The sequence below is a fragment of the Rissa tridactyla genome, chromosome 6, assembly GCF_028500815.1.
Source record: "Rissa tridactyla isolate bRisTri1 chromosome 6, bRisTri1.patW.cur.20221130, whole genome shotgun sequence".
Taxonomy (NCBI): Eukaryota; Metazoa; Chordata; class Aves; order Charadriiformes; family Laridae; genus Rissa; species Rissa tridactyla.
The window spans coordinates 23,416,136-23,439,353 of NC_071471.1; the positions used below are offsets into that span (position 1 = coordinate 23,416,136).

Below are 23,218 nucleotides of genomic sequence, written 5' to 3' on the forward strand. Positions count from 1 at the left end.
ATGTAAAATTCAAGGATCTTTGCAATACAGCTGTTCAAACGCCTGCTTCATGAAGACTTTTGTATGCAAGTTAATTTCAGTGAAAGAAAGTTTTCTGCTTTGTTTTTCTGCAGCAGATAAAACAGGAGATACCTGTTCATGTTTTAAGCTTGCTGAGACAGTTTTGTACTCCAGGATAACTCTACAGTTTTAATGAAGTTGTTCCCAATTCACGCTTGGCCAAATGAGATCAGAATCGGGCTGAAAAATACTGCAGTATTTTTTTTTTATGCAGACATGAACGGGCATACAGTATGATAAAAATGGAAAGGAAGAAAAACATTTTTATTACAATAAGGAGTTAAGCTTCTGGAACTTCTGTGTTAAAATGCCTTTAAGCAAATGTTAGCAATTGTTTCCTTTCTCTATGTGGTGCTGGTAGGAGGAATTCTTGGCCTCCAGATCACAGATAGGGAATGTTCCATTGGCAATAATGGGAGTGAAGGAGTTACCATGAGAACTTTGCCTTTAGCTTCTTTAAATGTTAAGTTTTAATTAATGTATTAATTACTTTTTAAGCTGACACAAGCTAAATGAGGTATTAGCTCTGATATGGTTAATGTTGCTTGATATTTTCCATTGTCACATTCAGGCTTACTGTAGCCTCTAGGATCTTCAAGGCCTATTGTCGGCTCTTTTCCAAGGTGCATGCGTGGGAGAAGATGGATTTGGAACACAAGTGGGAAGTAGCAAGACTTCACTTGAAAGGGAATCTGTAGGAGCTGTGCCCCGATCTAGCCATGTGCACAAAAAAGTGTTACATCTTTCCTTTCCCCCACCCTGTGCTGCCCTTCTGACTCCTGGTACTCTTGAAAGCTGGGCTTATGAATCATCTCTGCCACCAATGCCTGCCTTCCCTGAAGGACCAACTGCTAATATGGCTTAAAGCATTATCAGCTGCAACCCAGACATCCATGGGATCTAGAGGGAATAGCAGGATTTCTCTCCTATCTTTGTGTCACCTCCTCCCCCTGTGTTCTGTTGGACAGACTTATTTTTTGTTTGCAAACTCCCACTCATCTCTTAAACTGGTGCAAGATCTTTGCTTTCAGCTCCCTTTTTCCCATTTTCCAAATTCCATCCTACACAGGTGTGATGTGATTTTAAAGATAAGTTTGATTCCTACCTGGGGAACTTCATAATCGGCCTGAAGGTTTCCTGATGCTAATCCACTCAGCAGGACTATTTCATTTTCCTTTGGTGGCTGTACGTTCATCGAACTGATGAGTTTGGGGAGATTTGGAGAGACGCTGATCAATCTCTGAAAGATAGATTTTACTCTCGTAATGAAGTCTGTGTTGCACAGTTATATTCATAAATACCAAAATGAAATACCACTTACAGGCATCCATTTAGAAATCTTGCTTGAACTTATTGCTTTGAGTCTATTTAAAAATAGAACTGGCAGCATTAAAATGCACATTCTTTCTTTTGAGCCACCAGGCAAGGCAACAGTGGCAGTATAAACCTCTGCGCAACTGTCCAGCAGGACAATCTGTCATCCCTTACGTTGCCACGTGCTAAACAGCTAGATTGTATTTGTGCATCTAAGAGCTTGGCCTTCATATTAGGAGTGAGTTCCTGAGGCGGAGAACACTGTGTCTGCTATTGTCTAAAACAGAAAAGACTCAGTAAGTATGGTAATGAAAATAGGGCAGATCTTCTAGTTTTCCTCCAGGCATATGGTAAGCAAGAAACCAAAGGGAAAGATAGCTGGAAATTGCTGATCAAGTTGATGTAATGCTAATCCTGGAATAGCGAAAGTATTTAATACACAGATTAAATACACGTTTTGTTGCTGTTCCACTGGACACCTTCATGACCTTTCATTTGTACTGATATGATCATTTTCTACCTATTATGTATTTGCTAGAGCCAAAAGTGGTAATAGTCACAACATCAACGACGCTATGTAACGTAGGAGATCTGTATGGCGATGCTGCTAGGAGTCCCCAGTGGTGTGCAGGGACGTCTGTGCTCGTTTGTGTACAAAGGCCAGACCAAAAGGATGATACCTACTCTAAGAGCGCTTGCAGTTCTTTTCGGCCAAGGATCTCAGTGTTCTTGCTTTATGAACAGGGAATCAAGGACGATCCCTTACAGAGGGAGTAAATCCACCTCCATTTTATGCACTGAAACAGCCCATCAAATGGCAAAGCCATTAAAGGAATGCAGATCTTGGGCACCCAGCTGTATGCTTTAGTTACTCTGCAATTCAATGATACTTTGCTTTTTCCTTGTCGTCTTCAAAATAATAAGCTTGCAGTACTGTTATTTTTCCTCAGAGTCAATTAGATATAATAAAACTTTCTGGCTTAGCAAATCTAATTCAATTTTGGGGAACAATTCACTTTTCAGTAGACTGATCTTCAGATGAAGCTAAGTATTTATATTTGACATAACTAAATTCAGTGCTTCGATTCAATTTGACATTTCAGTATAGTACAAAAAAGTTCTCATCCTTTTCTTTTTTCAAATTATAACCTTTCTGTTATCACACACATTTTTCTACATATCTCTATTTTTCTACTGCCTAAACTGCCACGTTTTATCTGATTTCTTAGGTAGGAAACCATGGCATTTTGTATATCTTTTACTTCAGTTCCTTACCTTTTGTTCGGAATAAAAAAGGAAAAGTCTGGAAAGATGGTTCTTTTACACCCCAAAAACCTAATTTAACCCATTCCAAGGTTCAAAGGGTAATGCAAAATCCTAACAGTACCTATTAGTAAATAGCTATATATTTCATCTGAACAACAGCTATGCTAGCATCTTTAAAATTCTTCTATGAAATGCTTTCACCACACCAGTGTGTTGTGTAAAAATCCACCCAGCTCAAAGCTAATTTACACAAACTGCATATTATACACAAAAATTGTGATGAGCTAGTTTCCTCTTAGCAAAGAATACACAGTGCCTGTGCTAGCAGTGAATTTTTATTACCTATGCTGAAAAGTAAATGAAAAATATCATCTTGCAGTCATGGCTAATAAATATATTGACTTTGCACCAGAAACTGCCTTTCTAAAATGCTGCCAAACGTGGCAGTCTCTCCGATAGGGTCCCTCCGTGTGCCAGGCGGGGAGAGCCGGCTGTGGGCATGTCGGGGTGCAGCCCTCTGGGGAGCTGACGGGGCCCTGCTGCAGAGGGAGAGCTCGGGGCTACGCGAAGCGCATGGGTGGTGAATGCACCACTGCCGTAGGGCCGATAGGCCAAAATCAGGCAGCTGCTTTCAAAAGGTGATTTGTGCTTGTGAGGGAGTAATCTCATCTCCGGGCATTGTAAAGGGGAGCTGCATGAAGCTAATTTAAGTTGGCTTCTACAGACATAAAGTTCTAAGACTGAGGGAGAAACTTTTGGTATTTCCTCATGACTTGCTATAGCTTTTGTTCCTTAATAAATACTGTAAACAACAATGAAACCATTGCTTATTAGAAAACAACCAGTGCTTCTGTGGATTCAGTAAGTTAAGCCTCTCAAGCTGTTCTGCACAGTTAACATGCTGATTCAACAGAAAAACCATTTTGCTGCAAGAAGACGTAGTTATTTTTGACATCTGAATTTTCACAGATCCAGGGTGCAGAAAACAGCATAGAAAAACAGCTCCTGCTAATGAATGACTTGCAGGAGGCAACAAGGTCCCAGCATTCATTGTCCTCCCATGAGCTAAAAGTGGTTTCAGCAAGCTAACTGTAGTATTTTTCTGAGGGAACTCCCTGGGTATTGTCAGTAGATCCTACCTTTGTTCACTTACCAGATATTGCTGCTATATTGCTGTGTTGATGATAGGCACCAAGCCAGGATGATGAAAATAAACTGATAAAGGAAGATGTAAACTCAAAACTGACACTAGGCCATATCTTTAAAATGTAACTTCCTCATATTTGAGGGGTTTTTGGTATGGTATGTATTTTAAATAGCATTTCATGATGTAGTTTGTCTTAGTGTTTGTAAAATAACCAAGCTTTTCTTTCTTTCTTTCTTTTTTTTTTTTTTTAATCCTTCTTTTCTACCCTCCAAACCTTTAGTTAAACAGGTAAAACACACCTTCAGTTCTGTTTTATTTAGACCCTTCCTCAAGACCACATAATCAAACTATCTGGAGTTTGACTGAGTAAGATTGGTCAGCTGAACAAGACTGAAATGAATAGAAGATTCTCAAAGGCTTTTTGAAAGCAGGAGAGAGAGACATCAGAAATTACTTTTGTTAAATTAAAAAATGGAATGTATGACATATCCAAGTTCATTTCTCTGATAAAACCAAGGCTGAGCAAGTCCACTGCATGACAACTGCTGTGAATTCACAGGCTGCAACAATTTGTTATATATTTCTAGGACGGGAGTAAGAAAAGCTATAAAATATGTCCTGGTGTTGAGATAATTTCGGATCCCTGATGCGTTGCTCTCTGTAAGGGTTAAAAATCTAGGGCTGGCTTTGATTTCTCCATAGAATTTTGATCTGGGTTTGTATTGGAGAGTCCTGGTGTACCTGACTAGACCCACTGTGCATCTTATTAAGAACTAAACTGTTACCTGTTTCACTTGCTCGTCACTGCAGTCATCTCTGTTTGCATCTAAATTCACAAAACAAACCTGTAGTAAGAGAGAAAAAGAAACAGTAGCTTACAAAGTCATATTAGAATGGCAGCAACCCCTTAAAAGTCACTATTTGTTCCTTTCCTAGACTTGTAGCTGAATATGTGAATATGTGAAGCATTTTCCTAGTACAAGAGAGGTTGAAAGGTTAGCAAAGAGAATAGCAGAGTAGATATAAAGAAAAGAGGAAAAAAGGGAAGAGTCAGGACTTATCTGCTCTTACAACTAGCTTGCCTGATGAATGGGCAAATGTTGCCAATAAACTGTAATACAGAGGATATTAGAAAACATAGAGGAAATGTTAAAAATGCATTTGATTGTATATCAGATAAACACGTCTTGCTTTTCCAATGATTTCTTCTTTTCGGGCGCTTGTTGCTAAATAAGTGCAAGTACTGATATGTGCACAAATTGTGGGCTGCTTTTAGTTTTCTCCACATCACATAAATATTGTAGTATTTTTTCTAACTTGCCAAACTTCCTAAGTAGAAGTTTAAGACTTTATGGAAAAATTTTGTCTTTTTTTAACCTCGGTTCATGAATCAATATACAAGCAGACATTTTCAGCAGTGCTAACTGGGCATTACAATAAGTGACAGAACTTACTATTTAGTAAGTTTACATGTGATTCACTGGAAAGTACTACTTTTAATGGCAAGGTCTTTTGCCCCTTCTTTGATCATTATGAGTCTCAGCAACTATTTAATGGTAGTGAAATTGACTTAAATAGAAACTTCAGATCTAAAGACCGTTTCATGTCTGAAGACTTTTATTTTTTTTCCATGTCTGGAAGACCATTTTCTAATTTTCAGAAATAAGAAAATCCCTCCTCCAGCTTTATTTCCAAGTCAGAAGCAGGCACTCCAATGCTAGGCTGGCTGTCTTACTTCTGAGCGCTGCAGCTATCTCTTTAGAGAGATGTTTGTGAGATTTTGGTGTTGTCTTGATTTAAACCAAAACCTGGCACAGATTCAGAGCTGAGCTGAAGCCAGCATCTAAATCCAAATAAATTGCAGATCCAGAATTTACCTTCTAAAAGCTGAGTGATTTTTTTTTTCCCCCCCTTTTCCAGAAAACAGTAAATATTTCTTTCCCTAATTGTGTGGAAATTTCTCCTAGAAAAATAAAATGCCCTAAATTATCCCCTTCACCAATATTCTTGTTTTAGGCATCTGAGCTCCTGTTGTGTGCCTGCTTTTACCCCAAGACAACACTGATTTCAGTTTATATATGCACGTACCATATGTACAGATTATGACCATCTGCAGTAACAGCCAGCACAGCAGATGGAAAGATCCAGCCAGACCTCCCATTGTAAACCAAAAAAAAAACCACTTAAAAAGAAAGCTTTCTGCCCTTTTAAATAGTTTAATGGCATCTTTATATGAACTTACAAAGATATTATCCAACATTTTTATGATTTTACGAAAAATATTTCTCTGCCTGACAATGTCAACAACCAGGATATGCCGTTGTCATCTGTTTTTTATGTCTGTCTAGCTTTTAAGAAATAGTTATAAAAATTTCTAAGCTATAAAGTATTAAAAATACCCTCTAGCAATATAATGTTGTAGTTATGTAATGTCCTAAACATATTACAGTTAATTATACAGACAAAAATTTGGCTTACTTTCCACTGGGATCTTACTTGTAGGCATTTTACCTATCAGCAATAGGTGGTTATTAAAAAGCATTAGAAAATTGTGCTCTTGATTCTCACGTGTCCTTGCCCAGTGCCCGTAGTGATATGCGGTTATGAGGCCGCAGGTGCATGGAGGTGTGTTGCTTAGGCGACTATTAATTTGGCAACCAGGGTAGGAGCGCCGGAAGGTATGGGTCCAGTTTCTAGTCCTCTCAAGCATGTTCACCACCGTACCAAAGGTAGGGCTGTTACTTAGGACCTTTGTTTCCAAGCCTCCATGCCAGAGGAGTATGGTCTAGTTTTGTACTGGATTCAGGGTGAAAGCTTTGTGAAAACGCTGTGTAGGAGCAGTCGTGTCCACATGGACGTTCCAGCCAAACACAGCACCCCCTGGTAAACCTTGTTTTGTTGTTTGCTACCTACATGTTGGTACAACGGTACATATCTTTGCTGTGTTACACTGGCGCTCCTGCCAGTGGCACCAACTACCATCCTAAAGGTTTGCCCTTTCCAAGCAGCCAAAAAATCATCATCTCTATTTCACATGGTATGGATGGCATATAACTCACCAATGCCTCAGTAGAAGAAATAACAGTACAAGCAGGAATATCTATTATTTAAAGTTGTACTCTCTTCTTTCATCTATTTTTTAAATTTATTTTCAGAACCAAATGATTCTGAATCCACTTTCCAAATACACTTGTCAAATTCCATTGACACTGATTAATTACATTGTCAGTGCAGTCTCTTAGTGTTCCGTGGATTTTGCAGTTTTAATTATAGGCAATTTTTACTCAAAAATAGTTTTGCACTGGTGAAAGGCACCGAGGAACTCATTTACTTTTTCCGTTTTGCTGTTTCCTTTCAGATTAGCCTTGCTTTGAGCAGGAGGTGGGGCTAGATGGCTACTGTACTCATAAATTAACTCTACAGCTCCATCCGGGCAGCCTCTGCACTACTGCTACCTTCTAGGAAGTTCACTGTGAAGATAATTTTCTTGGAGATACCTCAATTGAGGCGCTCCAAGAGAAGAAGAGCCATCTGAAAAATCTCTCACGGTTTTCTGCTTATGTAATGCAAAATTTAATCTCTCACTAGCTTGCATTGCTTGATGAACTTCTATTAATTGTCACCTCCATCAAAACAAGGCAAAACAACACTACAGAATAATTCTTAATCTGTAGGAGGGAAATATTGCATAAATTATGAAGAAAGATCCAAGGTCAGGTCAGCATTTGCTAACCTCAATTTAATTCTGATCTCTTTCCTTTCGATAAAATGAGGTTAATGTATTTTAGCTTAGTTTAGCTAACTGTGTCCTAATCAAAGTATCTTTAAACATCAGTCCTTTCCCATACACTTCTCCTTTACACCTCACATCCTTGTCTTCCCACAAACATCTTTTCATTTCCAAAATGTGTCTGCTCTCCACTCATACTGAGCTAACTGGGAACCATGCAGAAATGTTGAGATATTGACTTTTTTTTCTGGTTTAGAAAACATTTATTTTGGGGAGAGAAAACAACAAAAATTGAATGGTGTAACATAATGCAAAAAGGAAAAAAAATACCACCCAAATTCTGGCTTTACATAGTGAGGTAGTCACCCGCAACTTCCCTGTAAGATGCTAATATCTTCTTTTGGTTCACTAGTGTTTCCAGTGTATTTGCTCAAGTGAGAACAGTACTTTTCTTTAGGTGAACATGTATGACTGCACTCAAATTCAGAGTCTCAATACTGGCAGAAAGCAGAACGCTACATATCCAGAAACCATTTAATACACAAACACATTGTAAATAACAACCCTTTTACTACGTAGATTCTTGTACATGAATAAAATGAATTGGTGTCTGACCCCCAAGCCTCCTCTTCATAAAACTCTCCAAGTGTTTTTACAAGGACAGAACCAGTCAGATTATCATCACTAACTTACTGAGCTTTGATCTTGAAGAGGCCTTTACTTTCCAGGGTCATATAAAAAACTAATAGAAAAAAATTCTTTTTTCTTTTTTTCTTCCCTATTTTGCATGATAATTTCTGTGACTGGTAAGAGGTGTACAGAGTAAATTCTCTAGGTCAACTGTTTCAAGTCCTAAAATCTACTCTTGAGTCAGTGTAGAAATTATGCAGACACCTCAGCATCCAGCAATTAAGACTATTACTTCTTAAAAGAAATATACGTTAAGAAACAATTTGTTTATAAAGCACTTAGGGATATAATGTACTGTACACACAATATATTTTACTCATTGACAGATGGCCTCAGGGAATTGCTAAAAGCATAACACTGTTCTCACTTCAGAAGAGTAAAGCAATTTCATTTTTTTCAGAGTACTGATGGTGGCAAACAGCTGAATGACAAGCAAAGAAATATATTATTGTCTATGTTTTCCTTATTGCTTTAATTTCAGCTTGTATTAACCAAGGTTGGTATTAATGGCATTTTAATATTCCCTAGATAAAAAAGCACACTGACGGTAAGAAAAAACCACTGTCTCAGAGGTATAATACTAACAACAGTGATTTAAAAAAACAACTGTGTATTTTTCCTAAGTGTCTGTTGTAGGGTGAAATCAATTTCAGTTCTGTACTATTTTTCCTAGATAAGAGATTGCCAAACTACTTTTTTCTGTTTGTTTTCCAAAGTGCTAACACCTCTTTCTATCATCTGTATCAATGCCTGACAGTAAGGGAAAGCTTTTTCTTTGTCCTATGAAATATCTTACAGCTTTTAGTGGGATTAAAACAAGCCCTAGCTTGTTGTTTTTTTTTTTTTTTTTTTTAATTAAACTATTATTTTTTTAATTAAGAAAATCTATTTGCTTTCCAGTCCTTTTCTATGACAAAATACTAACTCAGTAGAGATGTTTGAAGGCTGGGCTCACCCTGTGACAGTAGTAGTAGCTCTTGCACAGTGCTGTAATGGCTAGGAGTTGCTAGCAGCTTTTGAGAAGAGAAAAAAGCTTTGGGATGCTTGCTCCCTTTTCTCCCATGAAGCATAACTTCTACCAGCTGCTTCTTAGGAAAGAGGTTGAACTGAAAATCCACCATATTCCTCCCTCTCACTGGGATAATAGCTGTCCATTGCACTTAACTGGTATAGTTACTCTGGTAAGTGAAGTGAGAGCCATAGTCTTGTGTTCTGCACTGTAAATGACTGTAATCAATACTTGTTTAAAGTGCTGCAGGCCATGTTTATCCCCCCCCCCCCCCAAAATCCAAACACATATACATTATATACGATCCTCCCCAATAAATTTCAACATTTTAAAAGAAAGGAATTTAAACTGAAGAGACAAGACTTGAAAATTAGAACTATATACAGATGGCTTATGCAACCTTATTTCTATCTCGTATGCCCACATTTATGCAATGCAGGATCTCTGCCTGATTCAGTGAACAGGAAGAATGCAAACAGGTGCAGAATTACGAAGAAGCAGAGAACTGTGTGTCTGCCATTTTCTAACATTTGAGTTTATGACTTTGTAACTTAAAGGACACTCCTAAATGCAATTTCTTTGTTTCCAATCTATGTCAGTTGGTGGATTACAACCATGCAGTTAAAGACACTGTCAAAATGCCAAAATGGCGGCAGGACAACATTCAGGTGGCACAAACCACTTCATCCCTGTCACTCTCCCACTGTATCCATACAGCTGATCCTCACCAGCTATGGGCTAGGTGTCGCTAGCAGGCTGGGTCTGGTGCCATATAACTCAGCATAGACTAAACTTCTGCGCCTGTATTGGGATTTGCAGGGGAATCGTGCAGAACACACCGTGTTCTGTGCTGTCCTGGTTGGTGTGCCCGTAAATGCTGTCTGGAAACTGAGCTTATAGGGTCTTTACATCCCAGGTCTGTGCGCTCTGCTTTCTCCATCCTCTCTCCTGTCTTCTGTCACAGCACCAAGTCTACTTAGACATGCAAGGTGCCAATTCAGACAGCTCAGGGGAGAGTCAGAGGAAATAACTGGTCTGGGACTGCACTGCAATCTGCCTGTCAAACTCAGGTTTAATTTCCTACAAACAGAAGTGAAAAAGATAATTGGCCTCAGGAGAGGTCACAGGAGAAAATAATTCTGAGCAGGCAGTTCCTGGGTGCAAAGGAAAAACATAGTTTAAATGCCTAAGCCTGAGGACGTGTGGGATACAACCGTGTGGCGTAGGAAGGCAGAGTGACTGCTGAGCCCGAGACTGAGAGTAGCTTTGTATATAAAACCAGCCGAAGCGCTGATGAGAATGCAATCCTTAAGGGCAAAGAACTGCGGCAGCAACTGTATCTCCACAGCAGGAAAGGCAAGTTCAAACTGTGCCGTTCCTTGCACTTTAAGCTTTCCCATGACACTCGGTAGTTATTATGTTTACTTTAGATGTTAGCATCTGTAGCTGACAGGAGTCCAGTGGTGGGAGCAGAAGGTAGCTGTGTGTCAGGGCAGCTGTCTCTCTCTTCTTGCCCTGGTTTGGGTGATGCAGGTATGAAACTATCACAATGTGACTTTTAAATCAATATGTATCTGGCTGTGCTTGTTTGTATCTTCTTTTGCTCCTTGTGCCCAATGTTAGTAACATGCATCTTACATTAATGTAGTGACATCCTGATCATTTAGCATTATCCTTTGAGAAACTGAAGGCTTGGCACTTATTTCCACGTTGTTTCCTCTCTGTATTTTGGGCAGGTATTGTTTGTTCTCAGGATGTATGTTGTTTGTTATACGCTATTATGGTACTGAACACTTTATCCCTTTTTTAAATGTAGAAGCGTGAAGATACAGTTTGTGAAGAGGCTTGTGAAATTTTACAGCAACTATGATTGCTATGACAGTTGTTTTTAAGGATTTAACAGAGTGTCTGACCTCATTCATTTCTGCTCTCAGCAAAAACTCTGTGATGGGATGGCAGTTTTGGAATTCTGAGCTCTATTCTCATCCTAATTTCATCTGTGCAAAAGTCGAAAAACAATAGAGTTACTCTAAACTTTTATTAGGCCAAAGTCAGAGTCTCCTGGCTTTAGAAAGATAGTTTAGGTTGCCGTTGATTTCCCCACAGCACAATAACCAAATATAGCTACTCCAAGGCATCACTCACTGGAATGGTAAATGTCTGTTTCATAGAACGTACAGCTGCATGTCGCGCTCCCTTAGGAGCAGAGTCAGAGAAAGCCCTTGGAAAAAATATTGTTTTACTCCATGCCTCTGAGACAAAGCAAACTGTAACCCACAGGAAACATCAAAGGAGTAGCAATGTTGCCATACTTTGTCCAGAAATTTTCTGTGAGCTTTGTCTCTTTGAAAATGACCAGCAACATTCACATATTTTTGACTTATATTAGGATGGTATAAAATGCCTTTTCCAGCAGATTCTAGCAATGCAGCCATCTGTTTTTTCTGTCTGTATGACAAGATAATTTATTTTGATGGTTATAAAAATGCTGATTCGCAAAGCTCCCAAAAAGAACCTTGCATTTATTTTCACTTGAATTATTTATGCTAATGTGAAGGCTAAATAAAAACTCTTGGACTTCTTGTGATATATGTGTATATGTGTGTGTATATGTATATATATAGCCTGTCTGTAAGGACCCATAATTATTGACACCTCTGTTCTTTAAACTTGCAGATTGTTGAGTCTTGTAATGCCAATAGATTTTCAGGTATGATTTATTTATTCTTTTTAGAAAGACAAACAAAATAGCTGTAAAATGATGATTTCTAAATAAACATTCTAAAATGTTATTTTCAAGGAGGATTTGTTCCTGGGCAAAATAATAAGTATGAACCTAAGACCAGTTTGTGGGTTGCACAGAAGCCAGTCCTGGTCCTTCCCCTTTTCCTGCATCATTTGATTTGCTCAGCAGGGCAGGCAGATGCCTGCTACGCAAGTATCAGCACAGTCTGGAACAATATGTCAGTAACCAGGCTGCTCCAGAAAGACAAAGATAAAACTTTATAAAATAGTACTTCCAAATTTTAGACACCTCTAGGGAGAAGATTTCATAAAATTGTTGAAACTTTCAGTTGTCAAAATGGCACGAAGTTTTAACCGTTGTGGTTAACTATAGGCCAGATTCTTCTAAGTAGCTGCACCAAAGAATATAAAATATCTAATGGTTTGGAAAAATGAGCTATTTAACAATGAAAGCAAGGTGAAAGACTGACTCCCTGCAGACCTAAATTCCGATTGTCTTGGCAGTCTCTGCCCAGGCCAGTCTTGGTAAGCCAAGAAATGTAACTGCTTGTAGTCCACAAAGCCAAACAGATGCATAATTTAATCTTATAAGCAACTGAAGCAGGGAATCAGTACGACGTTAGATATATGGAGAAGAGAACATTGACGGTGCATTACTAAACGAATGTTCAGATTTCTGGGACAGTTGAGTATTTGCCTACTATTTTTTTTAACACCCCTAGATAGTCTCATTTGGCAGTGTTGCTCTAAACTACTATAAAAATCAATTCTTTTTCCCAAAGATATTTGTATCTCATGTACAAGCAGAAAAAAGGAGATTATAAAATTATAAGTACTTAAATCCATTCTGCTTATCTGTGCATGTCAAACAGTTCTATGGTGCTCTATAGGCATTTCCAGTACTTGAGAGGGATGAGGAAGTAAATGCTGCTAAGCCTAATTTAAAAATGCAAATGATTTTCCTAAACAAAGATGTCAAGTGAAAATATTCCATAGCAGTAACTACGAGAGAAGGGTTAGACTCAAATTCCACCTGTTCCAGGTCTCTGGGGTTTGTGAATGAGCAGGTATTATCAAAGCATAAGCTTGGATAGAGGGAGGAAATTGTGCATTATACAACCAGATATAAGCTGTTAGATCAGAAGCCAAAGCAGCAATGTCTGGAAAAATGTATTTTTATTTTTTTTTTAAACTGAGTGAGCTAGTTCTTCTTACTTGCTTCTACTACTCAATAATGCTTATCACTTCATTATGATACCCAATATGTTTTTTCCCCCCTTTTTGTAGTATAACATTAGCATGCATAACAGTTTAGACCATGTTTCTCATTTTCATACCGTCTTTCATGCAGTGTGGCATGTCTGCTATGTATTGGTTCCCCCCCTTGTTCTGGACTACAGTGGGGGAAGAAGGAATGGGGAGGTGGTACTTTGCAGGGCAGCAGACAAAATCAGCTGCTCCGTGGTTGTCACACTTCCTGAAATATGTCTCCTGATAAATCTCGACTCAAAGTCTTCTGTGGAAGGGATTTAAGGACTGGATCCAATGGATCAGAAACTATTGTCTCTAGACTAAAAAGAGGCCCCTTGGATCTCACTAACCAGTGGAGCATTCTGTAGCAAAAGCACACCATTCTGTAAATTCTCTCTGCTTTTGAGAAAATGAGGTGGGAACTAAGGAAGGAAACATGCAGGTCTGATGATGGGTTTTGACTGAGCTCAGTTGTATGACAAATATGCATCAAAATACACATTAAGAATAAAAAAGCAGGTTTGTAAAATTTGACTAATTAGGATAATGCCCTAAACTCTTCCTTGTCCCCGCCAAGCCAATTTTGTCCCCAGCGCTTCATCTTCCTTCCTGGGTCATAACACTAAATTTTAAACCAAGACCATCATTTTTCCTCCCCTCTGAAGAGGAATGCTTCATCCTGCCCTTAACAGTATTTGCATTCGGCACACAAAAGATCCAGCTACAGCTGACCAATGTTACAAGCAACAGAAATTACAGCTTTGTAATGGGTATGGTTTGGTGACAGTGTTCTTAGCTCCATATGCTTTATTGTCAATATCTAACAGTCACCCTGTAGACATCTCTAGGTTAAGTTAAAGTAAAATAAAAAAAAGTTAAGTTAAATAAAAAAATCCACTTATTCTGTGACTGAACCAGCTTGTTCTTTAGAGACTTTTTTAGAGACATAAAACAAGTTCTTAGCAACTAGCTAGTGGTTTCCACTAGCAATTCGGAAGATAATGTACCGTGTTCTAAACATAGAGTTCACAACACATGGCATAGCCTCTAAATTCAGCAATTCATAGCCTCTAAACGCAGTCTTAAATATACTAACCTACATTAGTTCAGTTACACAAAGGACAATGAAGATAAGACACAAACTACTAGGAAAACAGCAACAAGAAAGCAGAAAAACAGAAATGTCAGTGCCAGACTTGTTAAAGTGGAGGATTAGCCCAGAACAGCAGTGATGCCCTCTGCTTTGTGTGTCCCCTCTTAACAGTAGGCTTCAAACAAAAAGCTAATTGCCCAACTTCACTGGCTCAGTCTTCCACTGTGGGCTTTGCTCCTGCTGTGGCTCACCAATCTCTCTTTTCATCATTTCTGACTAAAGTCCTATAATAAAGATAACATGGTTGCCAATGGCTTCAGTCATTTTAAACTAAACATTTAGGGACTGACCTCTATTTCTGTTGAAGGAGACTTGCATAGCATCTGTCTGCTCACATGTCCCAGGGCAGCTCTGCCCCAGCTGTTAGACAGGTTATAAATAGGTAAAGCTCTGAAGCAGCAAGATTACTTGAAAAAGAAGAAATATTACATGTTCTTGTGCTTATGATGTGGTCTGGAAAACAGCTGTTTTTCTGATTTGCTATGTGAGTGAGAAAAGCCTGCTTACCTACGTATTAACATTTCAAGGTTAACTTTTCAGGATCTTGAGGTGTACCCTCTGACTGACACTTTCCCTTCAGTAGAGTGTTTATGAAGATGTGGCTTTGTCTTGTTTCTCTGTTGCATAAGCAAGGTTTGAGTTCGCACTCGGCTGTTGCACTTAAAATCTCCCAGTTTTGTCTATATTCATGAAACCTGTAGGAACTTTTACCTCTGGGACCTCTGGCCTGTTGTCAAATTAGGTAGATATGATCCAGCAAGTTTGAAAGTGACTACAGATTGTCACATGGAGATCTTGACCACGTGTGCTTGTAAGATATGTTTTAATTGGAAATTAAGATCTTATCTCTAGTATGTGGAATGGTAGCTTTGTGTGGTACATCAGGCACGTCAGATACCAGATCCTGCAAACTGCAGAGAAGTCACAAGAACACTGCTGGGGCAGAAGCACCAGTTCCTCCTTCTCCCACTGTCAGCACTGGTGGCAACACGGTCTGTCTCCTTATCAAAAATACCCACCCTCTAGCCTTTTTTGTTCTTCTCACCTGCCTCCCACAGACCATCAGGACTTAAAATTTGGCTTGAAGAAAGCTGAAGCCCAGTGCTCAACTTCTGCTGATGGAGTCTGTTGTTGTGGGAGGTTGTTTGACATGGCTCTGTCAAGACACTGGACTTCTCTGTCTTTCTATTTAAGTGCCTCCGAGCCACTGGGGGAGGCTCTGTTGCCAAATGTGTCCCTGGAAGGAGTGGGCCTGTAGGTCTGTCTGCTTTTGCATAAGTAGGGGTTTGCTTTGGTGCTGCCCTCTCTTTCTCTCTGCCTATTTTTAGAGAACTGCTTTGTGTTGGCATCCATAAAAAAGAAAAAAAAAGTGTCTTCTATGATACAACCATCTCAGATCCCCCAAATTTTTTGAAAATGAAATCATGAATCACCATGCCTACCATGCTTGCAGAATGTGTTGTTCAGTCACATTAAAAAGATTCAAGTCAGTTAATTTGACATCCTAAATATACGCTCTCAAACCCCTAAATGCCACTGCATAATTAGAAAGAAAGCCTTAACTGAACTTTGAAATTTCCTTTTTCCCCCACTTCTCCTTTATTTTCTCTCCCCTCAACTCGAATTTGCTCTTTCATTGCTCTCAGTTGAGCCTGAAATTATTTCTGTTGGTAAACAAGCAACCGGAAACCATAATTATGCTTTTTTTACTGAGGCTGTAATCCTAGGTATTCTCTTGATTCTTAAAAAAAATATTTAATCAAAGTAATTTAAATCTAATTCAACTAGTTTGTCAAACTGTTTTTGTGCACACAAATCCACAGCTGCTTTGGGACAATGTTTTGCCTAATTACATGTAGTTTTTGACAGATTTGGGTCTTGCCCCAGTTGAAGACTGATCTATTGATTTCCAGAATCCAGTATGAAATAGCGAATATAAATAATTTCCTCTCACAGGTTTAAGCACCTTTCAGAGAAAAAAAAAAAGCAGGGGGAGAATGGGACATGTGCATCTGAAAGGACTTATATTACTCAAATACACTGTTTAAGAATAAAGCTGGGAAGTTCTTTAAACTGCTCAGAATACATAAAGTGATTTTAACTGGGAAACCTCATTTTGGTGGATTTGATACTGATTCTTCCCAAATGCTTAGAAAAATTACTTAGAAAAATATTACTCTAGCCAGATTTGCCTACCATCAGTTAAAAAGAGCATGGAATGTCTCAGTTAAACACCTTCTGCTGGAATTTGGAGGAGGTAGCCACTGCATCAGAATTATTGAAACCATCCCTAATCTCTGTGTGTCAGGCAGAAGTACCTGTACTTCTGAGCACTCAGCCCTTCTCACAGGCTCTGCATTCCCAGAGGCAGACCACACAGCTGCTGAAATCATGGATGTTTTTCTACTAAGTTAAATAGCAGTAGACAGAAATAAAGATATTTCTGTCCATAAGTCAGTTGGATTATCAGCTTTATCATTACCATTTTTAAACTCTGCAGCTTAAAAAAAAAATAAATTGTTCATTCCACGTACTTACTTGTATATGTGGCTGGAGAAAAAATATCTGAATAATGCTTTTGAGGGGTTTAGAACAAACCCCTTAAATAAAGCAAGAATCTCCTACATTTCAATTTCTCATATCTGAAATGATGAAACAGGAAATTAAAAAGATTTTCTGGTCTGAAGTTTCTTCTTCCCCTACACAAGCTTCTACCAGGACAACATCTGCTTTCTTCACTGCCTTAAACCTGCAGGTCCAGAGTGGTGGTGCAAACGGGACTGTGAAGCTTCCTGACATGCTTTCTGTGGCATCATCCCTAAATTGGGCTCATATTACAGAAAGTGGTCTGGAAGCTCTTACAGTGGTGAGTAAAGTCAGGGCTTTTGTAGCTCCCAGTTTCTTTGCAGAAGGGCAAAGAGATGTGAGAAATCCTGGCATCCGGTCAAGGATTGGATTGGATCTTTTTGGAAAAGGAGATAGAAAGCTCAGCCTGAGCCAGTTTCCTGGAATACTATTAGGAGTGGTGTTATAATGCTGTTGCTTTGAGAAGGTAAATACCTCTAGAAAACAGAACCCCCTATCCCTGCTTTTGCTTACTCCATGTAACTTGTTCTTAGTGTAGCTAGGGAAAAAAAAAGAAGCTGTATGTTAACACTATGATGGAAAAATGGATGATGTGTGGAGAGCTATAGTGAATCTTCCAGTTCAGAGTGCACGTGAACATACACTTTGTTTATACGAGGTCCTGAGTTCTGGTGAAGAAAACACCTATGGCAAAACACTCGACTGCAATAAGTTTCAACTTACAGTGGAAGTTAGATTTCATGCTTTGAATGCTAAGAGCACGAAGCTATGTGGAATGTACCCCAGGTACGTTCTTCAAGTTCTCACACTGTCATTGGGCATGTGTGTTTATCTGTGTAATAAACAACTGCTCATTTGACTTAATAGAAGCTCTTCTGCTGCAGCCAGCAGCAGACTGAACTGGAACAGAGGCAATTAGATGAGCTGCTTGGGGTCAGATGGTCTTTGCACTCACTCAAGCCTTCTCAAACATTTCTCAGCTATTTAAAGGTGTAACTGTGCAGTCATGCACACCTAATGAAGAGGAAATGTGGATTATCTAAAGTACGAGTGTGCACATGTGGCTTTCTTGTGCTTACAGTTTCATAATGCCTAATGTGTGATCTTCATTCAGCTTCCTTTTGGTTTTATACTGTGCTTTAAAATGCCTTCACACAGAGCAGGGAGGCTTGCGACACCTACATAATAAAGGATGTAAAGGAAAAGACGCTTTCTTGTGATTTCTGGGAGGGAGAGATCCCAACTTTTCATAAATTGCTAGGTTAAAATTTGTTGAGTTTCAGGTAATATTCTATGGAGTGTTCTCCCACCTTTCTTTTTTTTTTTGTCATTACTATTATTTATTCTCCTATGGCTCCACCTCTGAGTAGCTTTGGGAAGCAGGTGGGATTTTGTTTCTGACCTTGCTATTGAATTGGTGTGCTGTCATGGAATGGAAGACCATAATCGGATAATTCCCAAGTGTTTCTCTTCCCTGAGCATAGACATAAGTGCCTACTGAAGAAGGATGTATTATAAGAATTAGCATCTCCTTTTTGTAGAGATCTGAGATATTTCATAAGAAATAAGGAAACTGAAAATTACCAGTTACTGCTTTTATGTTGCTGTTATTTGCTGTTATATTACAATTTCCTTTCTCCCACTGACTAAATTTTAGTGACTTATTTTCACTACCATTGGTTCTCATAACTTCTTTTTGGAGTCATTAACAGTTATAACTAACATCATAGCTCAAATTTTTGGTAGATAGGAGACTGAGAATGGTATAAGAGGTGTAGGTCTCTCTTCCACACGTGGTCAAATTTGATCCTTTATATTTAAATGCTTAAAGAGGATCTTGAGTTGGAGTATATCTTATATGAGGTGTTTGGAATAGCCTGACAGTGACTCAAAATAAAATAGCATCTTCTGGAAGACAGAGCTAATTATCCATTAACACTTGGATGCAATGCTTGTCTCACATTAATTTCCATGCTTGCCAAAATGATTCTGGCAAGGGGACCAGCTGTGAGATGTATAAATAAAAATATTAGTTTGGAAGTACTATATATACCACGTAGCTGCTTGCAAAAGGATGCATACGAATGGAAGTGTGAGGCAACAGTATTACACCCGTGGGAGAATTTATAAGTGATAACCTCAGAGGATGGGGAAGCTCAGGCACACCTTCTGCGCTGTAATCTAAATAACTCAAAAGGCTTTATGACAGGCATATCTCAGCTATACCGTGATACCTTCCTTACTTCATCAGGCTACTGTGAACCATCAAAAAACCCATCCTTGTCAAAGTAGGACCATGGCACTCTACTGACAGTTTCTCTGCCCAGGACTGCAACAGAGTGCAGGACAGGTTCGGGAAACATCAACTTGAAGCCAAGTCTGGGCCTGCCTTCTGTTGTACAGTCCTTCACATGATTAGAGAGTGACAATTTCTGTCTCTAGCTGAGAGCGGAGAAAGTATTTTTCCCTTTCTTCCCCTGTATTTTCATTCAGATGGCCACAAAAATCATGTTACTCCTGTCAGATTCTATGTAAAAATCTCTCCCATGAGCTGCACAACAGATGTCTAACATGCAGATGACGTTCCCAACCGCTGTCCCTGCAAGCCGTAATGGAGTGTTTCCAAAAGCAGACAACCCGGTATATGTTTTCTTTCATGAGTCACTCAAGTTCACCTAAATAAGGTTCAGACGTGACTTCTGTGTCTCCCCAGCCCAGCCACAATTCTTTTTTAGGTACGCGTTGTATGTTGTCAGATGGATGTGTTATACTGCTCTCCCTCCAGCACTTTTAGCAGTAATGTGCCTGAAATTTAGTCCCAATTACTCTTCAGAGGTGCATATCTCAAATGACTTGGGGGGTCTTGGTATTTTAGAGACTCTCCCTATTTTAATCGCTGGACTGCATTAATGAATCATCCCGAGTCATCTCTTCATAGCCCATTGCTTCAAAACCAGCTGTGAATATGTTCTTCCCATTAAGGCTTATTCCTTTGGGTTTGATGTAATTAATTGTCACTTATGACTTAAAGAAAATATGCCAATAAATATTTATGCCACGTGCACCATCTGCTTCCTCCAGTACCCTGTATACTTAATGTTTAACAAATTTCTATAAGCCTCACACAGCAATTCATGTTAGAGGGAGCCTGTGGTTATAACAGCAGCAAGCAGTTACAGGTGTCCACTTTGGAGGTAGCACAAGAATCCCACTTCTTGATAAAGCACACTATGGAGGCACTGAGAATATGCGAGTGTGAAATGCTGAAGGGGATACAGCTGCAATATCATGCTTGATCCTCCTGGTGTTTATTTATAGTTTCGTCAGAGCAAGACTAAGCATCCAGTTCTCTTAAATACAGACAGAAAAACACTGCTGTATGAGAGTATCACAGAGGCACAGGAAAGATGATGGTAGATCTAGACAGAAGATTAAAGAGTGTCCAAGTCTGAAGTTACAAGGAAAGAGAAGAAAATCTATTGTCAGTCTTCCCCGCCCTGAAATTCATGAGGCAGCTTTTGGCTGCTGTATAAAATACATGTGTGGTACTGAAAATGTGGAAATACAACCCTGTAAGGGTATATTTAATTTCTGTCTTAACATTAGCTCATATGTGAAGACATATTTTTCAGAGCCAAATATGTACAAGAGTAAAAAGAAACATATTTTACAGATTATACAAGTAATCCTTTCAGTGTTCTTTTAAACTAATGCTCAGTCTGCCTGCGCTGGGCTCCATAAGGCAGAGAATAATTGATGAAGAGGAGGGTTTCTTATTTCTCTGAGCAAGCGAGAGAAGGGTTCTCTGGAAGGTACAATTCCTTACCACAGCAGCATGAACACCCACACATGCCACAGAAAGGACTAAGCCTCAATGCCACAATTTAGCCTGCAGCTGTTGATTCCTGCTCCCTGTCAGGATGTAATTAAGGTATCGTCAGGCTGAATAGCAAGATGGGACTTAAAACTAAAAATACCTCTAATAATTATGGCTTAGATCTGGAAAGCAATGGATGGATTTTGATTTCTGAAAGAGACAATGCTGTTCTTGAAGACGGTTGAGTAATTACTGAGTGAAAGGTGAAATAAACACTCTTGTAACCTCCTGTCTACATGACATACTGCTGAGGAGGGTTTGTATGCACCCTCACGAGGGAGGACAAACAGCTTAGTATGTCTATTTATGCAGGCAAATAGGGCTTTGCTACGTTTACTAGGAAATGTAAATCTTCATTCAAACACAATAAAACAAAACAGTTGTTTCAGCTATGTGTGGTCACTATTCAGGAACACACACATGATTTTGATTTAAAAAACCCCAACAAACAAAAAACTACTTTGGGATTCAAGATTGCACTTCCCTACTTATCTGTATAAAGAACCTTGTTGACTGCTACTAATCCTGGGAAGAATCATCCTCCTTTCTGAACTTCTGTAAGACTAGATCTCCACCCTTCAGTAAGGGCATGCTTTCATTCTTTGGAGACTCTGGAAAAAGTACTGGAGATAGGGGACCAGATTAAGAGATACAAAATGTCCTGCTGCTTAGATTTCAACACCCTGACCCAGTGTCCGCACTATTGTTAGCAAGTTACCTGGAAGTAAGTCTACTATCAAAGACTGATGTAACATATAAATCTGTATATTTGTACCTAGGTTTCTAAAGATATGTAGTGTCAAATCTTTAAAAAGACTTGGGTGTAGAAATGAATGAAAACCACTCATATTCTACTTCAACTGAAAGCTGTTCTTTTTCTTCAAAATACACTTTGCCAAGGATTTTCCCTTTCTGCATATGCTATCATTCAGTTTGAATTAATTTGTGGGAGCTGTTTCCTGGAAGTTTTTGTTCCATCATTTCAGTGAGCACTGGCATTTGTCTATGAAGACTTTCATAATTAAACTACCTGTAATATTTAGACCATCTAATTATGATATTAGCGTGAAACTAGGTATCGTGATTTGCAGCAAACTGCTGCTAAACAGTATCATTATTAATTTAACTAGTTTTAATTTAATGTTTAGCAAATACTTAAATATTCTCTGAAGAGGAAAAAAACACTTATCAGCATAGAAGTTGTTCTTTGAGGGAATTTAACTTTTTAAGCAGACAGCATGGAAAAATCAGATAGGGTCATCTGAAATAAGGAGAGTAGCACACTTCAACCCAGGGATGTTTTAAAGAGAGGTGGTAGGATGTTTTAGTCCAATACAGAAATGAAAATAAACAGTGCTGCTACCTAGGATTTACCTTCACTCTCTCCCACTGTGTCTTCATTTCAAGCACACAGAAATCTCTTTCAGCTGCCCTTTCCTGACTGGCCTCTGCGGGAAGTCTCTCTAGAAAGCCCTAATAACCTAAGACAGTTAGTGCTGTCCCTCTGGACTCAATTCCAGTGTATCTAATCCGATTTCCTAAATGTAAACACAGAGAATTGGACAAAAATAGTATGTACAGAAAGTAGAAAAGGAAAGTAAGGACAAGATAATCTTTCAAACGCTCTTCACATCATGTTCACTCATTATACATATAACACTTCTTTTCATAGACAACTTGCCAATGTACTGCTAAATTGGCATAAAAATGGAGATCAAACACCGCATCTTGCTATTATTTCTCCCTATGATTTCTGTTGTTCATCCTTGCAGATGACCAGAAACATTGGATTAAATATGGACACACTAGCATTTCTTCTATTATGGTGGGGTACCAGAATTTGAAATAATGATTTTCAGAGCTCAGGAGAAGATTCCCAACTTAAGAAAATAGGAAATACTGTTCCTCTAACACAATTTCTTATTTTCATATCATAATGGCTACATTTTCATTAACCAGTTTGGAAATGAATGGATTATTAAATGTAGCAAAATGCCTGTTCCGCTTAAAAGGAATTCTCGTTGTAAAAGTAGTCTGCTATAACTGAGGTAAATGTTTAGTGTTTTAAAAAATCAATGTTAGTATACTTGGTGAGCATACGTAGGACAGCCATGAGTCTATTTTTACTTGTACTAACTGTGCTAATCTGTAATGGGATATAATGAATATAACATTTATGAAAGCTACATTCATATGGTCTTGTTGCATTTATAGTTACAGTAAGATTAGACCCCCTATAACTAAACGTGACTCTTCCAAATGAAAACTGAACACTATAGCTAAATGTATTACCAGCTATCTTTGGGAAAAGAAACCATTAATGATATAGTCCTTTTGATATTTCTTTTTTTCTTCTGCAAATCCAATGACAACTTCCAGAGGCAGTTGGA

The 23,218-nt window shown here is 38.7% G+C and overlaps 1 protein-coding gene across 1 annotated transcript in view; it reads right to left on the reverse strand.

Annotated features, from left to right (window-relative positions):
• The window catches only part of SPHKAP (SPHK1 interactor, AKAP domain containing), a 72,473-nt gene that overhangs the window by 18,678 nt on the left and 30,577 nt on the right, over positions 1-23,218 (reverse strand). The window contains exons 4-5 of the mRNA XM_054207491.1: positions 4,573-4,632; positions 1,166-1,300 (exon numbers count right to left, since the gene is read on the reverse strand). Of these exons, the coding sequence (XP_054063466.1) occupies positions 1,166-1,300; positions 4,573-4,632 (195 nt within the window). The remainder of the gene's footprint in view (positions 1-1,165; positions 1,301-4,572; positions 4,633-23,218) is intronic.